Source organism: Sorghum bicolor, chromosome 2 (genome assembly GCF_000003195.3).
Source record: "Sorghum bicolor cultivar BTx623 chromosome 2, Sorghum_bicolor_NCBIv3, whole genome shotgun sequence".
Classification (NCBI taxonomy): domain Eukaryota; kingdom Viridiplantae; phylum Streptophyta; class Magnoliopsida; order Poales; family Poaceae; genus Sorghum; species Sorghum bicolor.
In genome coordinates, this window is record NC_012871.2 from 32819157 (window position 1) to 32841724 (window position 22568).

The window sequence follows — 22568 nt, forward strand, 5'->3', positions numbered from 1 at the left end:
GAATTGCCTTGAAAGCCCGCGCGAGAGTGGGAGCAGCTACCGTTGGTGATGTCTGGGTTCTTCTGGTGGTGACTTTCCTGAGACGTACACCCCGATGCACGATGGAAGCTAGAGTAGGAGCATTGTGGCCGATTGAGGAAATCGGGCCTGATGGAAACAAGTCGATCGGCCTGCCACTCCTGCTAACCAACGGAGGAATATTATCAACCTGCAAAAGGAATACAAGGGTAAGCTGCCGATGGAGGTAATATTGAGAAAATGAAACGTTGGTTTGAGTTACTTACAGTGTCATCAGGAACTTCGTATTCGGAGTCAATCATGCCGCGGAATGAAAGTGCCGATCTACAGAACAGATGCTCTTTCCATTCTGCCCACAATAACTTGTATGCCTGAGTGATAAAAGCAGCCGGGACCCATTCTGACAGATCTACATCTATATCGGCGTTTGGTGGTAGTTGGGCTGCTCGAGTCCACTCAAGAAGGTTGTTGATAGTTTCTCTGGGTTTTATCACATCGGCATAAGGAAGTGCAATCGGCAACTGGCCGAAAGCTAACTGGCGAGCTAATGCCGATGGGTTGTAAAATTCGTAAGTTTGAGGGGAGGTTTTTGTGATACCAAAGAAATTCACTGGAATGATTCTGGGAGTCACAATTGCCATCATCACCTCATTGTCCCTGTCGAGAGCTTCATCAAATGGATTGAAGGTCAGAGGGAGCATGCTATCTGGGTCATCATAAGCCAACCATGGTCGTTCGTCTCTGGTCAAACCCTCATACAGAGTCTGGAAGAATCGGCCGATCTGATCTAGATTACCCCCTGAACCAGGCAGAACTATGACAGCTTCGCCAAAGTTCAAGGGGGCGCGTGTTGCCAATTCCTCTTCACCCAATACATGGTTTTCAGCTATATCTCTTGGGAAACGCTGTGTGAACAGGTTGAAGTTGAGACGCTTGTGCAGATGCAGATTGAGCCACATGTTGACAAACCACCAGGGGCCTCCCAAATTGCTAGTGGATTGGCCGAGCAGAAGTTTCTGGGCTACTTGATGGAGCAGGTGGTAAGCAGCGCCAAGCAAGTATCGGCCGAGAGGGAATCGGCCACCGTTAGCCAGTCTTTCTGCTGCCGATAGGTAGACAGAAGTCGGTCCTGCCGATCGACCACAGAATACAAACTTGTCCAGCCACATGTTCAGAAAGGTGGTTTGTTCCTTTATGGTGACAGATCCTTTCCCACGGTACTTCTGAATGTACCCCGACCAACCGCCGATAGCGCGGGTCTCCACTTTGGCACTAGGGGCAGTATCAAAAAAGTGGGTGCTATCGGCAGAAGATATATCTAGACCAGTAAGCATGGCTACATCGGCAAGAGTAGGAGAAGCAGGGCCGTGGCCAAAGGCAAAAGCATTGAGGGTGTCTGACCAAAAGTAGGATGCAGCTATCAGCAGTGACTCGTTTCTATGCATATCGGCAATGGACAATCTGATGCATTGGGCTAGATTCCTTTCACCCCACTGAACTTCATTAGAGTTGCTGACCCTCAAGAACCAGTCTTTCCACCCTACGGTTGGGCTGGGCCAAGAGCGGAAGGTGTCCTTCCACAGATCTAAGGAAAAATTTTCGGCTCTGAAGGGGATCCTGTTGGTTTCTGCGTTGATAAGGTCAGTTGGATCTGGGTCCCCTAGAGGGCCGAGGCATTGAAGGTGTGGTTGATCGGTGGGGATGACAATTTTGTTGGACAATTCCTAGTGATTTTGGGCATAAAAAGAAATACAAAGAAGAAAGAAAAGGAAGATGTTCAGTAAAATGGATTGCGAGTGAACAGGGATATGAAGAAAAAATACAGAAGACGGGGTGGAGATTTGACCTCAGGGACGACGAACCCGACGGCCATCTTGCTGCGAAGGAAGCGTGTGAAGGCGCCGGAGTTGATGAAGATGGGTACTTGTCGGAGACCTTAGGAGTTTTTGGTGGCGCCGCCGCTGGAGAAGAAAAGTTGGGTAGTAGAATGGTGTGATGGGGAAGGAGTACCCAAGAAGGAACTATTTATAGGACAAGATGGGCAAGGGCAAATCTGACTTATCTCTTTGCCGCATCCGAGAAATCCGAGGGTACTCAGGTGGATATGGTAACTGATCGCACGGTAATCCAGGGATTGTGCACGTGATTTGACGGGAAGCGGTCATTATCTGAAGATATTTTACTGTGCAAGATCTCCTGGTCGGTCCATCGGCGATATTCTATAACGGTCATATTGCCGATGGGCGGATAGAGGGGAAGTAACCGTTTTTGCGAATATCCTGGTCAGAACATCGGCAGATCTTTGTAACAGTATTGTTGCCGATGTACGACTGAGAAAAATGCCCATTTAGGAAGTTGGGGATTTCGAGGAATCTGCGGAGGATTAGGATCAGAGTTGTCCAGATTGAGGTTGTCGGTTACCAGATTAGGAGCATTAATTGCGGGAGAAGGCATCGTTACTGCAGAGAATTTTGGAGCATTAATAGTTTTATACTCCGAAACTGGGGGGCATGTGTTGACACCGTTTTTGGGCACGTGTCTAGGATGGCAGGATAAGGTGGCAGTACGATGTTTACAAAGCGGGTTGCCGATGAGGATGGTTGCCGATGAGGGGGAAGTTGAATGTGACTAAGTCCACAGGCAGTAATATGGTGCCGATGGCTAGATAAGAAAGTCTGCCGATGACTATGGCAAAGGATCTGCCGATGATGCAAAGGAGGAGTCTGGAAGCTGCCGGTCGTTATGTGGAGGAGTTTCGGTTTGTCACGAGGGATAGTTTTGTTATTTCCTTAATTATTTGCATCGTTTTGTATACGGATTCCGTGTAATTTGGAATTCGAATTCTAATCGTGTCTGGTTGTAGCTCTTTGAGCAGGGTATAAATATAGACCCTAGGGCCTTGTAATAATCAATCAAGAAATCAATCAAACACACGTTTTTACTCATATTCCAATATCTACTTTTCGACGACTTCGTCATATTTTTTCCTTTTATTACGAGTTCTTAGGAATCCGTCGACTTAAGCTCGGCGTGTTCTCGAGTTCCGCGTGAGTACCTCTTAGCCGTGACATCCGGGCGCATCGCTGTTGTCAGGACTAAAGTATTCGAGTTATCACCTTTGCCGATAGTAAGGTCAAATCGGCTGGCACGCCTTAACGTTTGAATCGGGTATTAGCCCTTTGTGTTTGCAGATCAGTTTTGCATCAACACCAACAGACAGATCCGATAAACACGGTAACTCCCCCATAAATGTGCCGCCTAACGGTCTTCTTCCTCCTCACAGACGGGACGCTACGAGTTCTGCGCCGATACAGTGTCGCGACGGCTCCCGCCTGAAAAGACGCGCCCAACGGGCAAAAAGGTGAACCGTCGCGGTCCTTTTCCTTCCCCTGTAAGCCAAGGTACGTACCCATAAAAGTCTTGAGAGGTCGCAGGCTGTCCCGCCGAAAGGGTTCGACAGCGGATCTCGAGCGCCAGAGTCAGGGATGCCCAGCGAGTGGTCGAAAATCGAGGCCCACCTCGAGAACTCGCTGGGGATATCCAAGGTGGGGTTGAGACGGTCGAGAGGAATCCCCCCGAATGGAGGCATCGAGCCACTGGACTCTATCGAACGAGACCAGCATTCCCGACCACGTCGACCCCGCTTTATGGGAACGCCTCCGGGCTACAGCTGACCCCTCGAAAGGGGCACAGGTTCTCACTTGGATCACCCGCTAGGAGCTCAATCTGGGGTGGATGACGCTCGCTCTATCGAGAGTACGTCGAGACCTCCGCGCAAAACAAGCCAATCAGAGCCTTCCACCACAGGTGTCGAGAGCGTTTCTGTGAATTAGGCGATATAACCCTCGAAGGAGTCAAAAACTCCTTCAAGGGCTCGGGGGCTACCTCCGCGGGGTCGCTCGCGCGCCCCCACAGAAACTCGACCCCAAAATATAGCCTCCACTCGAGCGCCAGTGCTCAAACGGAGACTCGGGGGCTACTGTCGAGGATATCAGTAAGGGGTACCCCAACTGATGTGCATAACGAGAGTGCTCGTACGCAAGTCGAGGCCTCCGACTCGACGCTCTACCTAGTCACGCGTACGGTCCTCGACGGTCATAGTCTCGAACACGGAAAAAGCGTCCTGCGAATCGATCAGGGCTCGAGCACCAGCTACCGTCGAACATGGAAACAGGCTCGAGCGAATCAGAAGGCGTCGAGCGCAAGGACGCCGTCCGCCGCCTGACGTGGGCACGGGAACCAGGGCATTTAATGCGCCTGTCACATTCTCACCTTACCCGCCAGTCACGGGAAGCGTGATAGGGAACAAGCATCTGTCTCGCCATTCTTTTTGCAGCCTTCCCACCAAATAAGCCAGAGCGCGGCAGGTTGCAGGGAATGGGTCGAGATGTCTAATCAAAACCCCCCTCGAGACGCCCAAGGTCAGCGCTCTAGCTAGCCAGGCGTTATACGGTACCTGACCCTCGAGTAGACATGTTTCCTTCCCAAGGAAGGGTCGAGCGTCGAGTGACAGCGCCTCAACCACTCCTACGCATATGCTGCCATGACGTACAAGCATGCAACAGATAAACAGGCCTAGGACGGCGCGCAAAGCGGGATACCGGGGCACGCGTAATCATCATCAAGCTACGAGGACAAGACGGCTCGAAACCACGCCGGTACGGAGGCCTCGAGTAGGTCAGCGCGCCATACCTCTATCGACCCCTGCTCTGGCGCCTATACATGTACCCTAGGTCTCTCCTTGGAACTATAAAAGTGGAGGCCCGGGAGCGGATACAAAAAACGCGAGACAACATCACCGAACACACAAGCCATACGCAGTAGAGCGATTTCACTTATACTCCATCCATACCATGCTTGTATTAACCACTGTACAAGCACTTAGGTGCAAAATAATACAAACTCTCCCCCCCCCGCTGGACGTAGGGCCTTCTCTTGCCCGAACCAGGATAAATCTTTCTGTCTTTTTGCATCACCATCTGGAAAAGGGAGCACGCATACAAATTTACTCGTTGGTGTGACCCCCTGGGGGAAAACACCGACAGGTGCATTAGGCGCAAACAGTGCACATATCTTGCACCGAAACTAATAATATCTCTAAGCACACCAAAGTGAGATTCCATATGACACACGTCATCAAGAAGTTCTATCGGGTGTGTCCAAATTAATTTCTAAGCATATGGTACGTTCCATGCATACCGTGCATATATCTTGCATCAAGATTAGCACTATCTCCAAATAGATCAAACCGAGCTTCCACTTGAGCCTCTTCACCGAAGTACCAACATGGTTTCTTAGACTATGTTCCATTAGGTGCAAACCATGCACATATCTAGCACCGAAACTAACACTGTTTCTTAACAGACAAAAGCGAGATTCCATGACACACGTCATCAAGGAGTTCCATTGGGTGCATCCAAATTGATTTCTAAGCATATGGTATGTTCCATGGAAACCGTGCACCTATCTTGCATCAAGATTAGCACTATCTCCAAACAGACCGAACCGAGCTTCCACTTGAGCCTCTTCATCTAGGAGTACAAACAGGTGTGTCAAAAATGGTTTCTTAGTTTATGGTGCATTAGGCACAAACTATGCACCTATCTTGCATCGAAACTGACATTGTCTCCAAACAGACCAAAGCGAGATTCCATATGACACACGTCATCTAGGAGTTCCATTGGGTGCGTCCAAATTGATTTTTTAACATATGGTACGTTCCATGCAAACTATGCAACTATCTTGCATCAAGATTAGCACTATATCCGAACAGACTAAATCAAGCCTCCAGTTGAGCCAGTTCAACTACGAGTACCATCGGGTGCGTCGAAAATGGTTTCTTAGCCTATGTTGCATTTGCATTAGGCGTAAACCGAGCACATATTTTCTACCAAAACTAACACTGTATCTAAACGAACCGAAGCAAGATTCCATATGACACACATCATCAAGGAGTTATATCTGGTGCGTCCTAATTGATCTCTGAGCATATCATATGTTCCATGCAAACCGTGCATCTATCTTGCATCAAGATTAGCACTATCTCCAAACAGACCAAAATGAGCTTTCACTTGAGCCCCTTGAGCTTGGAGTACCAGCGTGTGCGTCTAAAATGGTTTCTTATCCTATGGTGCATTCGGTGCAAACCGTGCACCTATCTTGCACCGAAACTAACACTGTCGCTAAACGGACCAAAGTGAGATTCCATATGACACATGTCATCAAGGAGTTCCATTTGGTGCATCCAAATGGATTTCTGAGCATATGGTATGTTCTATGCAAATCGTGCACCTATCTTGCATCAAGATTAGCACTATCTCTAAACAGACCGAACCGAGCCGCCACTTGAGCCTCTTCACCTAGGAGTACCAACAGGTGCTTCAAAAATGGTTTCTTAGACTTTGGTGCATTAGGCGCAAACCGTGCACATATCTTGCACCGAAACTAATACTGTCTCGAAGCACACCAAAGTGAGATTCCATATGACACATATCATCAAGGAGTTCTATCAGGTGTGTCCAAATTAATTTCTAAGCATATGGTACATTCCATGCAGACCGTGCATCTATCTTGCATCAAGATTAGCACTATCTCCAAATAGACCAAACCGAGCTTTCACTTGAGCCTCTTCACCGAAGTACCAACTGGTGCTTCCAAAATGGTTTCTTAGACTATGGTGCATTAGGCACAAACCATGCACATATCTTGCACCAAAACTAACACTATTTCTAAAGTGAGATTCCATATGACACACGTCATCATGGAGTTCCATCGGATGCATCCAAATTGATTTCCAAGCATATGGTATGTTCCATGCAAACCGTGCACCTATCTTGGATCAAGATTAGCACTATCTCCAAACAGACCGAACCGTTCCACTTGAGCCTCTTCATCAAGGAGTACAAACAGGTGCGTCAAAAATGGTTTCGTAGACTATAGTGCATGAGGCACAAACTATGCACCTATCTTACACAGAAACTAACATTGTCTCCAAACAGACCGAAGCAAGATTCCATATGACACACGTCATCTAGGAGTTCCATTGGGTGCGTCCAAATTGATTTCTTAACATATGGTACGTTCCATGCAAACTGTGCAACTATCTTGCATCAAGATTAGCACTATATCCGAACAGACCAAATCGAGCCTCCACTTGAGCCTCTTCAACTACGAGTACCATCGGATGTGTCTAAAATGGTTTCTTAGCCTATTGTGCATTAGGCGTAAACCGTGGTGCACATATCTTCTACTAAAACTAACACTATCTCTAAACGAACTGAAGCAAGATTCCATATGACACACATCATCAAGGAGTTATATCAGGTGCGTCCTAATTGATTTCTGACCATATCGTATGTTCCATGCAAACCGTGCTTCTATCTTGCATCAAAATGAGCTTTCACTTGAGCCCCTTGACCTAGGAGTACCATCGGGTGCATCCAAAATGGTTTCTTATCCAATAGTGCATTCGGTGCAAACCGTGCCCCTATCTTGCATCGAAACTAACACTGTCTCTAAACGGACTGAAGTGAGATTCCATATGACACATGTCATCTTAGAGTTCCATCTGGTGCGTCCAAATTGTTTTCTGAGCATATGGAATGTTCCATACAAATCGTACACCTATCTTGCATCAAGATTAGCTCTATCTCTAAACAGACCGAACCGAGCCTCCACTTGAGCCTTTTCACCTAGGAGTACCAACAGGTGCTTCCAAAATGGTTTCTTAGGCTTTGGTGCATTAGGCACAAAATGTGCATATATCTTGCACCGAAACTAATATTGTCTCTAAGCACACCAAAGCGAGATTCCATATGACACACGTCATCAAGGAGTTCTATCGGGTGTGGCCAAATTAATTTCTAAGCATATGGTACGTTCCATGTAGACTGTGCATCTATCTTGCATCAAGATTAGCACTATCTCCAAATAGACCAAACCGAGCTTTCACTTGAGCCTTTTACCAAGGAGTACCACTGGGTGCGTCGAAAAATGTTTCTTAGCCTATGTTGCATTATGTGCAAACCTTGCACCTATCTTGCACTAAAACTAACACTGTCTCCAAACAGACCAAAGCAAGATTTCATATGACACACATCATGTAGGGTTCCATCATGTGCGTCTAGATTGTTTTCCAAGCATTTGGTATGTTCCATGCACACCGTGCACCTTTCTTGCATCAAGATTAGCACTATCTCCAAACAGACTGAACCGAGCATCCACTTGAGCCCCTTCACCTAGGATTACCAACAAGTGCGTCCAAAATGGTTTCTTAGACTGTGGTGCATTAGGCGCAAAGCATGCACATATCTTGCACCGAAACTAACACTATTTCTAAACAGACCAAAGCGAGATTCGATATGACACACGTCGTCAAGGAGTTCTATCGGGTGCACCCAAAATGAGCTTTCCAAGCATATGGTACGTTCCATGTAAACCGTGCACCTATCTTGCATCAAGATTAGCACTATCTCCAAACAGACCGAACTGAGCTTCCACTTGAGCCTCTTCATCTAGGAGTATAAACAGGTGCGTCAAAAATGGTTTCTTAGACTATGGTGCATTAGGCACAAACTATGCACCTGTCTTGCACTGAAACTAGCTTTGTCTCCAAACAGACCGAAGCGATATTCCATATGACACACGTCATCTAGGAGTTCCATTGGGTGCGTCCAAATTGATTTCTTAACATATGGTATGTTCCATGCAAACTGTGCAACTATCTTGTATCAAGATTAGCACTATATCCGAACAGACCAAATCGAGCCTCCACTTGAGCCTCTTCAACAACAAGTACCATCGGATGCGTCTAAAATGGTTTCTTAGCCTATGATGCATTTGGCGTAAACCGTGCACATATCTTCTACCAAAACTAACACTGTCTCTAAACGAACCGAAGCAAGATTCCATATGACACACATCATCAAGGAGTTAGTTATATCATGTGCGTCCTAATTGATTTCTAAGCATATCGTATGTTCCATGCAAACCGTGCATCTATCATGCATCAAAATTAGCACAATCTCCAAGCAGACCAAACCGAGCTTTCACTTGAGCCCCTTGACCTAGGAGTACGGGTGCGTCCAAAATGGTTTCTTATCCTATGGTGCATTAGGTGCAAACTCTGCTCCTATCTTGCACTGAAACTAACATTGTCTCTAAACATACTGAAGTGAGATAACATATGACACGTGTCATCTAAGATTTCCATCTGGTGTGTCCAAATTGATTTCTGAGCATATGGTATGTTCCATGCAAATTGTGCACCTATCTTGCATCAAGGTTAGCACTATCTCTAAACAGACTGAACCGAGCCTCCACTTGAGCCTCTTCACCTAGGAGCACCAATAGGTGCTTCCAGAATAGTTTCTTAGACTTTGGTGCATTAGGCACAAAACATGCACATATCTTACACCGAAACTAATACTGTCTCTAAGCACACCAAAGCGAGATTCCATAATACACACGTCATCAAGGAGTTCTATCGGGTGTGGCCAAATTAATTTCAAAGCATTTGGTACGTTCCATGTAGACCTTGCATCTATCTTGCATCAAGATTAGCACTATCTCCAAATAGACCAAATCGAGCTTTCACTTGAGCCTTTTACCTACGAGTACCATTGGGTGCGTCCAAAAACATTTCTTAGCCTATGCTGCATTATGTGCAAACCTTGCACCTATCTTGCACCGAAACTAACACTGTCTCCAAATAGACCGAAGCAAGATTTCGTATGACACAAGTCATCCAGGAGTTCCATCATGTGCATCCAGATTGATTTCCAAGCATTTGGTATGTTCCATGCAAACCGTGCACCTATCTTGCATCAAGATTAGCACTATCTTCAAACAGACCGAACCGAACATCCACTTCAGCCCCTTCACCTACGAGTACCAACAAGAGCGTCCAAAATGGTTTCTTAGACTATGGTGCATTAGGTGCAAACTGTGCACCTATCTTGCACCGAAACTAACAATGTCTCTAAATAGACCGAAGCGACATTCCATATGACACACGTCATCAAGGAGTTCCATCGGGTGCATCCAAATTGATTTCCAAACATATGGTATGTTCCATGCAAACCATGCACCTACCTTGCATAAGGATTAGCACTATCTCCAAACTGACCGAACCAAGCTTCCACTTGAGCCTCTTCACCCAGGAGTACCAAATAGTGCGTCTAAAATGGTTTCTTAGACTATGGTGCATTAGGCGCAAACTGTGCACCTATCTTGCACTAAAACTTACAATGTCTACAACACAGACCGAAGCAAGATTCCATATGACACACGTTATCTAGGAGTTCCATTGGGTGCGTCCAAATTGATTTCTAAGCATATGGTATGTTCTTTGCAAATCATGCACCTAGCTTGCATCAAGATTAGCACTATCTCTAAACAGATCAAACTGAGCTTCCACTTGAGCCTCTTCACCCACAGGTGCATCCAAAATGGTTTCTTAGACTATAGTGCATTAGGCGCAAACCACGCACCACCGAAACTAACACTGTTTCTAAACAGACCAAAGCGAGATTCCATATGACACTCGTCATCAAGGAGTTCCATCGGGTGCATCCAAATTGATTTCCAAGCATATGGTATGTTCCATGCAAACCGTGCACCTATCTTGCATCAAGATTAGCACTATCTCCAAACAGACCGAACCAAGCATCCACTTGAGCCTCTTCATCTAGGAGTACAAACAGGTGCGTCAAAAATGGTTTCTTAGACTATGGTACATTAGGCACAAACTATGCACCTATCTTGCACCGAAACTAACATTGTCTCCAAATAGACCGATGCGAGATTCCATATGACACATGTCATCTAGGAGTTCCATTGGATGCGTCCAAATTGATTTCTTAACATATGGTACGTTCCATGCAAACTGTGCAACTATCTTGCATCAAGATTAGCACTATATCCAAACAGACCAAATCGAGTCACCACTTGAGCCTCTTCAACTACGAGTACCATTGGGTGCGTCTAAAATGGTTTCCTAGCCTATGGTGCATTAGGCGTAAACCGTGCACATATCTTCTACCAAAACTAACACTGTCTCTAAACAGACTGAAGTGAGATTCCATATGACACGTGTCATCTAGGATTTCCATCTGGTGTGTCCAAATTGATTTCTGAGCATATGGTATGTTCCATGCAAATCGTGCACCTATCTTGCATCAAGATTAGCACTATCTCTAAACAGACCGAACCGAGCCTCCACTTGAGCCTCTTCACCTAGGAGTACCAATAGGTGCTTCCAAAATGGTTTCTTAGACTTTGGTTCATTAGGCACAAAACGTGCACATATCTTGCACCGAAACTAATACTGTCTCTAAGCACACCAAAGCGAGATTCCATACGACACACGTCATCAAGGAGTTCTATCGGGTGTGGCCAAATTAATTTCAAAGCATTTGGTACGTTCCATGTAGACCGTGCATCTATCTTGCATCAAGATTAGCACTATCTCCAAATAGACCAAATCGAGCTTTCAATTGAGCCTTTTACCTAGGAGTACCATTGGGTGCGTCCAAAAACATTTCTTAGCCTATGCTGCATTATGTGCAAACCTTGCACCTATCTTGCACCGAAACTAACACTGTCTCCAAATAGACCGAAGCAAGATTTCGTATGACACACGTCATCTAGGAGTTCCATCATGTGCATCCAGATTGATTTCCAAGCATTTGGTATGTTCCATGCAAACCGTGCACCTATCTTGCATCAAGATTAGCACTATCTTCAAACAGACCGAACCGAACATCCACTTCAGCCCCTTCACCTACGAGTACCAACAAGAGCGTCCAAAATGGTTTCTTAGACTATGGTGCATTAGGTGCAAACTGTGCACCTATCTTTCACCGAAACTAACAATGTCTCTAAATAGACCGAAGCGACATTCCATATGACACACGTCATCAAGGAGTTCCATCGGGTGCATCAAAATTGATTTCCAAACATATGTATGTTCCATGCAAACCATGCACCTACCTTGCATAAGGATTAGCACTATCTCCAAACTGACCGAACCAAGCTTCCACTTGAGCCTCTTCACCCAGGAGTACCAAATAGTGCGTCCAAAATGGTTTCTTAGACTATGGTGCATTAGGCGCAAACTGTGCACCTATCTTGCACTAAAACTTACAATGTCTACAAACAGACCGAAGCAAGATTCCAAATGACACACGTTATCTAGGAGTTCCATTGGGTGCGTCCAAATTGATTTCTAAGCATATGGTTTGTTCTTTGCAAATCATGCACCTAGCTTGCATCAAGATTAGAACTATCTCTAAACAGATCAAACCGAGCTTCCACTTGAGCCTCTTCACCCACAGGTGCATCCAAAATGGTTTCTTAGACTATAGTGCATTAGGCGCAAACCACGCACCACCGAAACTAACACTGTTTCTAAACAGACCAAAGCGAGATTCCATATGACACTCGTCATCAAGGAGTTCCATCGGGTGCATCCAAATTGATTTCCAAGCATATGGTATGTTCCATGCAAACCGTGCACCTATCTTGCATCAAGATTAGCACTATCTCCAAACAGACCGAACCAAGCATCCACTTGAGCCTCTTCATCTAGGAGTACAAACAGGTGCGTCAAAAATGGTTTCTTAGACTATGGTACATTAGGCACAAACTATGCACCTATCTTGCACCGAAACTAACATTGTCTCCAAATAGACCGATGCGAGATTCCATATGACACATGTCATCTAGGAGTTCCATTGGATGCGTCCAAATTGATTTCTTAACATATGGTACGTTCCATGCAAACTGTGCAACTATCTTGCATCAAGATTAGCACTATATCCAAACAGACCAAATCGAGTCACCACTTGAGCCTCTTCAACTACGAGTACCATTGGGTGCGTCTAAAATGGTTTCCTAGCCTATGGTGCATTAGGCGTAAACCGTGCACATATCTTCTACCAAAACTAACACTGTCTCTAAACGAACCGAAGCAAGATTCCATATGACACACTTCATCAAGGAGTTATATCAGGTGGGTCCTAATTGATTTCTAAGCATATCGTATGTTCCATGCAGTGCATCTATCTTGCATCAAGATTAGCACTATCTCCAAATAGACCAAACCGAGCTTTCACTTGAGCCCCTTGACCTAGGAGTACCATCGGGTGCGTCCAAAATGGTTTCTTATCCTATGGGGCATTAGGTGCAAACTGTGCTCCTATCTTGCACCGAAACTAACATTGTCTCTAAACATACTGAAGTGAGATTCCATATGACACGTGTCATCTAGGATTTCCATCTAGTGTGTCCAAATTGATTTCTGAGCATATGGTATGTTCCATCCAAATCGTGCACCTATCTTGCATCAAGATTAGCACTATCTCTAAACAGACCGAACCGAGCCTCCACTTGAGCCTCTTCACCTAGGAGTACCAACAGGTGCTTCCAAAATGGTTTCTTAGACTTTGGTGCATTAGACGCAAACCGTGCACATATCTTGGACCAAAACTAATACTATCTCTAAGCACACCAAAGCGAGATTCCATAGGACACACATCATTAAGGAGTTCTATCGGGTGTGTCCAAATTAATTTCAAAGCATATGGTACGTTCCAAGCAGACCGTGCATCTGTCTTGCATCAAGATTAGTAGTATCTCCAAATAGACCAAATCGAGCTTTCACTTGAGCCCTTTACCTAGGAGTACCATTGGGTGCGTCCAAAATGGTTTCTTAGCCTATGCTGCATTATGTGCAAACCTTGCACCTATCTTGCACCGAACTAACACTGTCTCCAAACAGACCGAAGCAAGATTTCGTATGACACACGTCATCTAGGAGTTCCATCATGTGCGTCCAGATTGATTTCCAAGCATTTGGTATGTTCCATGCAAAACGTGCACCTATCTTGCATCAAGATTCGCACAATCTCCAAAAAGACTGAACCGGATCCACTTGAGCCCCTTCACCTAGGAGTACCAACAAGAGCGTCCAAAATGGTTTCTTACACTATGGTGCATTAGGTGCAAACCATGCACCACCGAAACTAACACTGTTTCTAAACAGACCAAAGCGATATTCCATGACACACGTCATCAAGGAGTTCCATCGGGTGCATCCAAATTGATTTCCAAGCATATGGTATGTTCCATGCAAACCGTGCACCTATCTTGCATCAAGATTAGCACTATCTCCAAACAGACGGAACCAAGCATCCACTTGAGCCTCTTCATCTAGGTGTACAAACAGGTGCGTCAAAAATGGTTTCTTAGACTATGGTTCATTAGGCACAAACTATGCACCTATCTTGCACCGAAACTAACATTGTCTCCAAACAGACCGATGCGAGATTCCATATGACACACGTCATCTAGTAGTTTCATTGGGTGCGTCCAAATTGATTTCTTAACATATGGTACGTTCCATGCAAACTGTGCAACTATCTTGCATCAAGATTAGCACTATATCCGAACAGACCAAATCGAGACACCACTTGAGCCTCTTCAACTACGAGTATCATTGGGTGCATCTAAAATGGTTTCCTAGCCTATGGTGCATTAGGCGTAAACCGTGCACATATCTTCTACCAAAACTAACACTGTCTCTAAACGAACCGAAGCAAGATTCCATATGACACACATCATCAAGGAGTTATATCAGGTGGGTCCTAATTGATTTCTAAGCATATCGTATGTTCCATGCAAACCGTGCATCTATCTTGCATCAAGATTAGCACTATCTCCAAATAGACCAAACCGAGCTTTCACTTGAGCCCCTTGACCTAGGAGTACCATCGGGTGCGTCCAAAATGGTTTCTTATCCTATGGTGCATTAGGTGCAAATTGTGCTCCTATCTTGCACCGAAACTAACATTGTCTCTAAACAGACTGAAGTGAGATTCCATATGACACGTGTCATCTAGGATTTCCATCTGGTGTGTCCAAATTGATTTCTGAGCATATTGTATGTTCCATGCAAATCGTGCTCGTATCTTGCATCAAGATTAGCACTATCTCTAAACAGACCGAACCGAGCCTCCACTTGAGCCTCTTCACCTAGGAGTACCAATAGGTGCTTCCAAAATGGTTTCTTAGACTTTCGTGCATTAGACGCAAACCGTGCACATATCTTGCACCAAAACTAATACTATCTCTAAGCACACCAAAGCGAGATTCCATATGACACACAACATCAAGGAGTTCTATCGGGTGTGTCCAAATTAATTTCTAAGCATATGGTATGTTCCATGTAGACCGTGCATCTATCTTGCATCAAGATTAGCACTATCTCCAAATAGACCAAATCGAGCTTTCACTTGAGCCCTGTACCTAGGAGTGCCATTGGGTGCGTCCAAAATGGTTTCTTAGCCTATGCTGCATTATGTGCAAACCTTGCACCTATCTTGCACCAAACTAATACTGTCTCCAAACAGATCGAAGCAAGATTTCGTATGACACACGTCATCTAGGAGTTCCATCATGTGCGTCCAGATTGATTTCCAAGCATTTGGTATGTTCCATGCAAACCGTGCACCTATCTTGCATCAAGATTTGCACAATCTCCAAACAGACCGAACCAGATCCACTTGAGCCCTTTCACCTAGGAGTACCAACAAGTGCGTCCAAAATGGTTTCTTAGACTATGGTGCATTAGGTGCAAAATGTGCACCTATCTTGCACCGAAACTAACAATGTCTCCAAATGGACCGAAGCGAGATTCCATATGACACACGTCATCAAGGAGTTCCATCAGGTGCATCCCAATTGATTTCCAAGCATATGGTATGCTCCATGCAAACGATGCACCTACCTTGCATAAGGATTAGCACTGTCTCCAAACTGACCGAACCAAGCTTCCACTTGAGCCTCTTCACCCAGGAGTACCAAATAGTGCGTCCAAAATGGTTTCTTAGACTATGGTGCATTAGGCGCAAACTGTGCACCTATCTTGCACCGAAACTAACATTGTCTCCAAATAGACCGAAGCGAGATTCCGTATAACACACGTCATCTAGGAGTTCCATTGGGTGCGTCCAAATTGATTTCTTAACAAATGGTACGTTCTAGGCAAACTATGCAACTATCTTGCATCAAGATTAGCACTATATACGAGCAGGCCAAATGATATGCTCACGCCTAGGGATAGCGTGAGACAAGTCGTTGTGGCCCGATCTTCTCGTAGGATTCGCGAACTTGATAACTTGTCGCTGCGTGACCTGGTGAAGAGGTAGTGCACCGCGAGGCTGTCCACGCGACGAACTACCGAGACAATCACCCTTCCACGTACCGACGAACAGCCCACGCAATCACGCCGTATAGACGTGAAGGCACAAACTGGATGAACCGCAGTTCGGCGTTCTACAACTCCCTCAGGAATCGAAAGAACAAGTTTTGCAAGCCTCTCAAGACTCACGCATAAACAAAACTCCACGAGTTTGTGTATTCTGAATTTTAACCAAGTAAGATGTGTCCTTTCATTGTCTAGTACAAGAGATATATATAGATAGGGGCGTTCAGCTTTGAATACATGACAGCATGCACATCCACTAGTGGATTTCGTGGCTGGTTCGCGCGTCTTCTCAGCTTCTAGCAGCAGTTACTAAAATGAGCATAACTCTTTATTGGGAAGTCTAAATAATGAACCGTTTGATGGGCTGCAACATAGACTTAAAGATGCTTTCATCCATCTGTAGAATGCCACGTAACTCCTTGTATTCTGTCCGTGGTGATGCTTGGAATTTGTACCATGGGTCAGCCATCTAGCTTCTGGTTGCCTTCTCATGCAGAAGTAATGAACCACCATTTTATTTATGCACACGATAGGCTTCTTGGTTCAGATGTCCAAAGGCTTGAATCCATCTTCATCCCATGCTGGTTCATACCCTCCATCATTCCTAAGGACATTGAAACAAGAACTCAAAAGTATAGGATCATTCAACATAAACTGATTATTAAACATAAGGTTAGCGTTCACCTGAGAATGAATTTCCTTCTCCAATTGTTTAGCTCTACTTCTTGTAATTGGACCACTTATATCAAGTGGAGTTTCATTTGGAGATGAATGAATGCTAGGGATGTCCTCATCAGCCTCCCCCTCTTGAGAAGGAGTTGTCCTCGACTCAGGCTCACCAACAAATGGAAGCAAGTCTTTGACATTGAATGTTGGACTAACATTGGAATATTCAGGTGGCAGCTCAATTTTGTATGCATTATCATTTATCTTTTTTAGAACCTTGAATGGACCATCACCTCTAGGTGATAACTTACTCTTACGTTGTTGGGGAAATCGATCCTTGCGTAGATGCAACCACACGAGGTCACCGGGCTGAAATGTAACCTTCTTCTTACCTTTGTTCGCTTGCTTTGCATATTGTGCTGATTTCTTCTCAATATTTCTTCTTGTCTCATCATGTAGCTTCTTGATAAATTTGGATCTCTTCGCTGCATCCAAGTTAACTTGTTCCTGTAATGGTAAAGGCAAAAGATCCATGGGAGTATGTGGCTTAAAACCATAAACAATTTCAAATGGACAAAAATTTGTTGTGGAATGTAGTGCCCTATTATAAGCAAATTCGACATGTGGAAGACATTCTTCCCACTGCTTCAAATTCTTTTTTAGCACGGCACGCAGCATGGTGGACAGGGTACGGTTGACAACTTCAGTTTGCCCATCCGTTTGTGGGTGACAAGTGGTGGAAAATAACAACTTCGTGCCAAGTTTAGCCCGTAATGTCTTCCAAAAATAGCTCAGGAATTTTGTATCTCGGTCTGAAACAATAGTCTTTGGCACTCCATGTAAACGAACAATCTCCCTGAAAAACAAATCAGCAACGTGTGAAGCATCATCGCTCTTGTGACATGGAATAAAATGTGCCATTTTTGAGAAGCGATCAACAATAACGAAGATAGAGTCCCTCCCCCTCTGAGACCTTGGTAATCCCAGAATAAAATCCATGGATATATCTTCCCAAGGTACAGTTGGGATTGGTAATGGAGTATAGAGACCATGGGGATTAAGGCGGGACTTAGCTTTCAAGCAGATTATGCAGCGCTCGACATGTCGTTGAACATCACGTCGCATATGTGGCCAAAAGAAATGATCGGAGAGCATGTCCAATGTCTTTTTGATGCCAAAATGACCAGCTAAGCCACCAGCATGTGCTTCCTGTAAAAGAACTTGACGAATCGAGCAGGCTGGAATGCATAGTTTGTTAGTTCGAAATAAAAAATCATCATGTACATAATACTTGTCCCAGCCTTTTCCAGCAATGCAATGAGAGAAAGGTTCTTTAAAATCAGAATCAGTTGCATAGAGTGTTTTAATGGATTCCAAACCAAGCACTTTTGTATCTAATTGTGTAACCAAACCACACCTTCTTGACAAAGCATCTGCAACAATGTTATCTTTACCACGCTTATGTTTAACAACATACGGAAATGTTTCTATGAACTCGATCCATTTAGCATGTCTACGATTCAGTTTGCCTTGACTTTTTAAATATTTCAAAGCTTCATGATCAGAATGGATGACAAATTCTTTAGGTAACAAATAATGTTGCCAAACTTCCAAAACTCGAACTAAGGCATAAAGCTCTTTATCATAGACAGAATAATTCAGATGTGGACCATTTAACTTTTCAGAAAAGTAGGCAATAGGTTTACCTTCTTGAAGTAGCACACCTCCAATGCCAATACCACTTGCATCACATTCAATCTCAAAAGTCTTACCGAAGTTAGGTAGCTGCAGCAGTGGTGCTTCACAAAGCTTTCTTTTTAACTCTACAAAGGCTTGCTCTTGGTCATCTCCCCATTTGAATGGAACATCCTTCTTTGTCAAGTTGTTAAGTGGTGCAGCGATCGTGCTGAAATCTTTAACAAATCGTCGATAGAAACCTGCAAGACCATGGAAACTTCGAATTTGGCTCACATTTGTAGGAGTAGGCCAATCCTTTATTGCCTTAACCTTCTCTTCATCAACCTGGATGCCATCTGCAGTCACAACAAAACCAAGAAAAACAACACGATCTATGCAAAATGTGCACTTAGCAATGTTGGCATACAATTTCTCTTCCCTCAAAACAGCAAGTACTTGATGGATATGATCAAGATGTTCATCAAATGATTTGCTATAGATCAGAATATCATCAAAATAAACAACTACAAACTTGCCAATGAAAGCTCGTAAAACATGATTCATTAAGCGCATAAAAGTTGAAGGAGCATTTGTCAAGCCAAAGGGCATCACAAGCCATTCATACAAGCCAAATTTGGTTGTAAATGCTATCTTCCATTCATCACCAATTTTCATGCGAATTTGGTGATAGCCACTGCGTAAATCAATCTTGGTGAAAATAGTTGAGCCGCTCAATTCATCTAACATGTCATCAAGCCTAGGAATGGGATGGCGATATCGTACAGTTATAGCATTAATGGCACGACAATCGACACACATGCGCCAAGATCCATCTTTCTTAGGGACCAAAAGTACTGGAACAGCACAAGGTGATAGAGATTCACGAACATACCCTTTGTCCAAAAGCTCTTTTACCTGTCGCTGAATTTCTTTGGTTTCTTCAGGATTAGCACGGTAGGCTGGACGATTGGGAAGAGAAGCTCCAGGTACCAAATCGATTTGATGCTCAATACCACGGAGTGGAGGAAGGCCAGCTGGTACCTCATCAGGAAAAACATCTTCAAAGTCCTGTAAGAGATCAAGAACAGCACTAGGCAACGATGAAGGTAAATCGTTAGTTGAAAGTAGGACCTCCTTGTGCAAGAGCACAAAGAATGGGGCTGTGGTGTTCCTCACTTCTCTCAAATCACTCCTGCTCACAAATAAGCACTCATTTTGGTGGTGTTGTTTTGTAGTGGAAAGAGGCTTTATGTGGCTAGATTGGTTAGAAGTCTCTCCCTTACTAGTGTTGGCAGCCTCACTCAATTTTCTTTTGTCAGATTCTTCTTTTTTTCATGCGAGCCACATCTGAAGCATAGATCTCTTCTGGAGATAATGGAACAAGAACCACCTTCTTGTCGTTGTGGATGAAAGTATACTTGTTAGACCGCCCAAAGTGCACCGAATCCACATCAAACTGCCATGGACGACCCAACAGCAAATGGCATGCTTGCATGGGTACAATATCACAATCAACCTCACCATGATAGTCACCAATGGAGAAAGACAAACGAACCATGGATGAGACCTTCACTGTCCCTGAATTATTCAGCCACTGCATATGGTAAGGGTGTGGATGGCGGCGTGTTGGTAGGCCAAGCTTCTCAACAAGCAAGGCACTAACAATATTATTGCAGCTCCCACCATCTATGATGAAACGACACACTTGACCTTTCACTTTGCATCGGGACTGAAACAAATTATGACGTTGTCCTTGTTCAGCAACAACAAACTGAGTGGAAAGAACTCTTCTAACCACCAAATAAGGAGATGATCTATTCATTTTAGAAGGCTCCAAATCAGAAAAATCAGCAAGCAACTCATCAAAATCAGCACTAGTAATCTCATTAGAATATGGAGAAATAACATCTTCTATCATGTCACTGGGAGCAAAAGTTAGAATAGGTTGAATAGCTAAACAATTCAGACCTAGCTCAAAAGTACCATCCTCAGCTGAATACTCACAAGTGTCAAGAGTATGATCTGCAAAGACATTGTGAAACTCGTCCTCCTCTTCACTTTGTGAATCATATGAACCATCAGCAAGGGCAATAATCGTACGACGATTGGGACATTCAGCTTGCTTATGCCCATGACCACCACACTTAAAACACTCAATCTTGCTTGTATGCCTTGGAGCTGCAGTAGCAGAGGAGCTGGACTGAGTAGAGCTTACAGCTTTGCCTTTGGAATCAAAATGTTTGGAAGAAGTTGCACGAGATGTAGGTGTGTGCACCCCTGACCCGTGCTGCTGTGACTGGCGCCATGAAGTAGCACTATTATGAGCTGAAAATGAAGCACGATCTTTATAAGATCCAGCAAGTTGTCGTTCTGCCCTTTTTGCAAAATGTACCAACTCAGTGAGACATGTGTAGTTTGTCATATCCACTTTATCAGCAATGGGCTTATTGAGGCCAACCAGAAATCGAGCCATTGTGGATTCCTCATCTTCAGTTATCCCTGTACGAAGTAAACACATTTCCAATTCTTGAAAATATTCATCAACAGTACGAGTACCTTGCACAAGACGTTTTAGCTTCAAATGTAGATCACGAGAGTAATATGCAGGAACAAAACGACGTCGCATTTCCCTCTTCATGTCTTCCCAAGTAATACGATCATGTCCAGCGCGTCGGAGTTCAGTACACACTTGATTCCACCAAGTGATTGCATAGCCTGAAAACTCAATTGCAGCAAGCTTTGCTTTCTTGACAGGAGGATAAGGATACAAATCAAAGATCTGTTCAACCTTAGTCTCCCACTCAAAATAATCATCAGCACTTTCTTTTCCATTAAATTTTGGAATAGACACTTTCACTTTGCTTAAACCATCATCATCAAGGCGACGGTGGCGGTCACGATAACCACGATGGCCACCATGGCGATGATCATCCATGTCAGACAACATATCATCATCACCATCATAATCTCGTCCACCTCGAACAGGAATGCGCCGAGCACGACCAAAATTAAGAAGACCATGACCACGCCCGCCACGTCCACGACCAGCGGAACGACGCGGTGGCTCATCCTCCTCGTCAATATCATCATTCTCATTTGGTGGCGGTTCTCGACGTGGTATGTTCAATTGGAGAGTTTGGAGCTGCTGCACCAAATCATTCATTTGTGTACGCAACTCCTGAAATTCCTCCACCGAAACAGCGGCACCATCTCCACGTCCTGCCATGTTAGTAGAGGGAAAAAAAAGGACAATATATATGTGGAATCACTCCCTCACCACTTACAAAACAAGTTCTTTCTCTCCCTGAAAAGAGCAAGAACTGGGGCTGCGATCTGTAGGGAAGAGTGATTGTAACAGCGACGACGGTGCAACAACTCACGGTGCTTTAAGTGGAGCTTGGTGGGGTAATATGTTAGTGGAATGCACTGAAATGTAGTGATGCAAAACCAAATAATAATCCAAGAACAGAAGTCTAAGTTGCTGAATATAAAGGAAAGGATGCACAAAGAAAGGAATGAGATGTAGTAAGTGGATAGATGATCACCAATTTGCACCAACCGAAAACTTGTTGCTGCCCAAACCCCTTTTTGGTGTGCTGCACACAGTTCTCTTTTTGTTTTTCTTTTTTTTTCTTTCTTGCTTTTCTTTTTTTTTTCTCTTTTTTTTTGGAACAAAAACTCGTTTTCAGTCCTTCTTTTGACCCATAGACATCTTTTCTTTTAACCTCTGTGTCAAACGCAGCACAACTTTCAACTAAAGGGGATCACTAAGATGGATGGTGCAGCACAAAAACAAGAAACTGCGGTGGGGAATATGTGGCGGTTAGAAAACAAGGGTGGGATGGGTGGGTATTTTTTTTTGTTTATATATACGCAGCAAGCAATGATGATCAGATCAAGGGTGGGATGGATGGGTACATGCAGCAAGCAATTTGATGAT

General features: G+C 44.4%; 1 protein-coding gene across 1 annotated transcript; it reads right to left on the reverse strand.

Moving 5' to 3' along the window:
* Positions 204-21586, reverse strand: LOC110432668. Its single transcript, XM_021453449.1, has 6 exons — positions 20047-21586; positions 18916-19820; positions 18406-18825; positions 18133-18171; positions 17017-17544; positions 204-208 (listed from the first exon to the last, which is right to left on the reverse strand). Exons 1-6 carry the CDS (start codon positions 21573-21575, stop codon positions 204-206), a joined length of 3426 nt encoding a protein of 1141 aa, XP_021309124.1. The 5' UTR covers positions 21576-21586.

Bases quoted from the DNA above. Each gene is read 5' to 3' on its own strand.
- LOC110432668 (XM_021453449.1), bottom strand. From the start codon at position 21,575: ATGTTGTCTGACATGGATGATCATCGCCATGGTGGCCATCGTGGTTAT. The intron at 19,821-20,046 runs GTATACTTTCAT...ATTTGTGAGCAG, and splicing joins CACTTTGGGCGGTCTAACAA to GAGTGATTTGAGAGAAGTGA. The intron at 18,172-18,405 runs GTAAAGATAACA...CGATTCGTCAAG, and splicing joins TGTTGTTAAACATAAGCGTG to TTCTTTTACAGGAAGCACAT.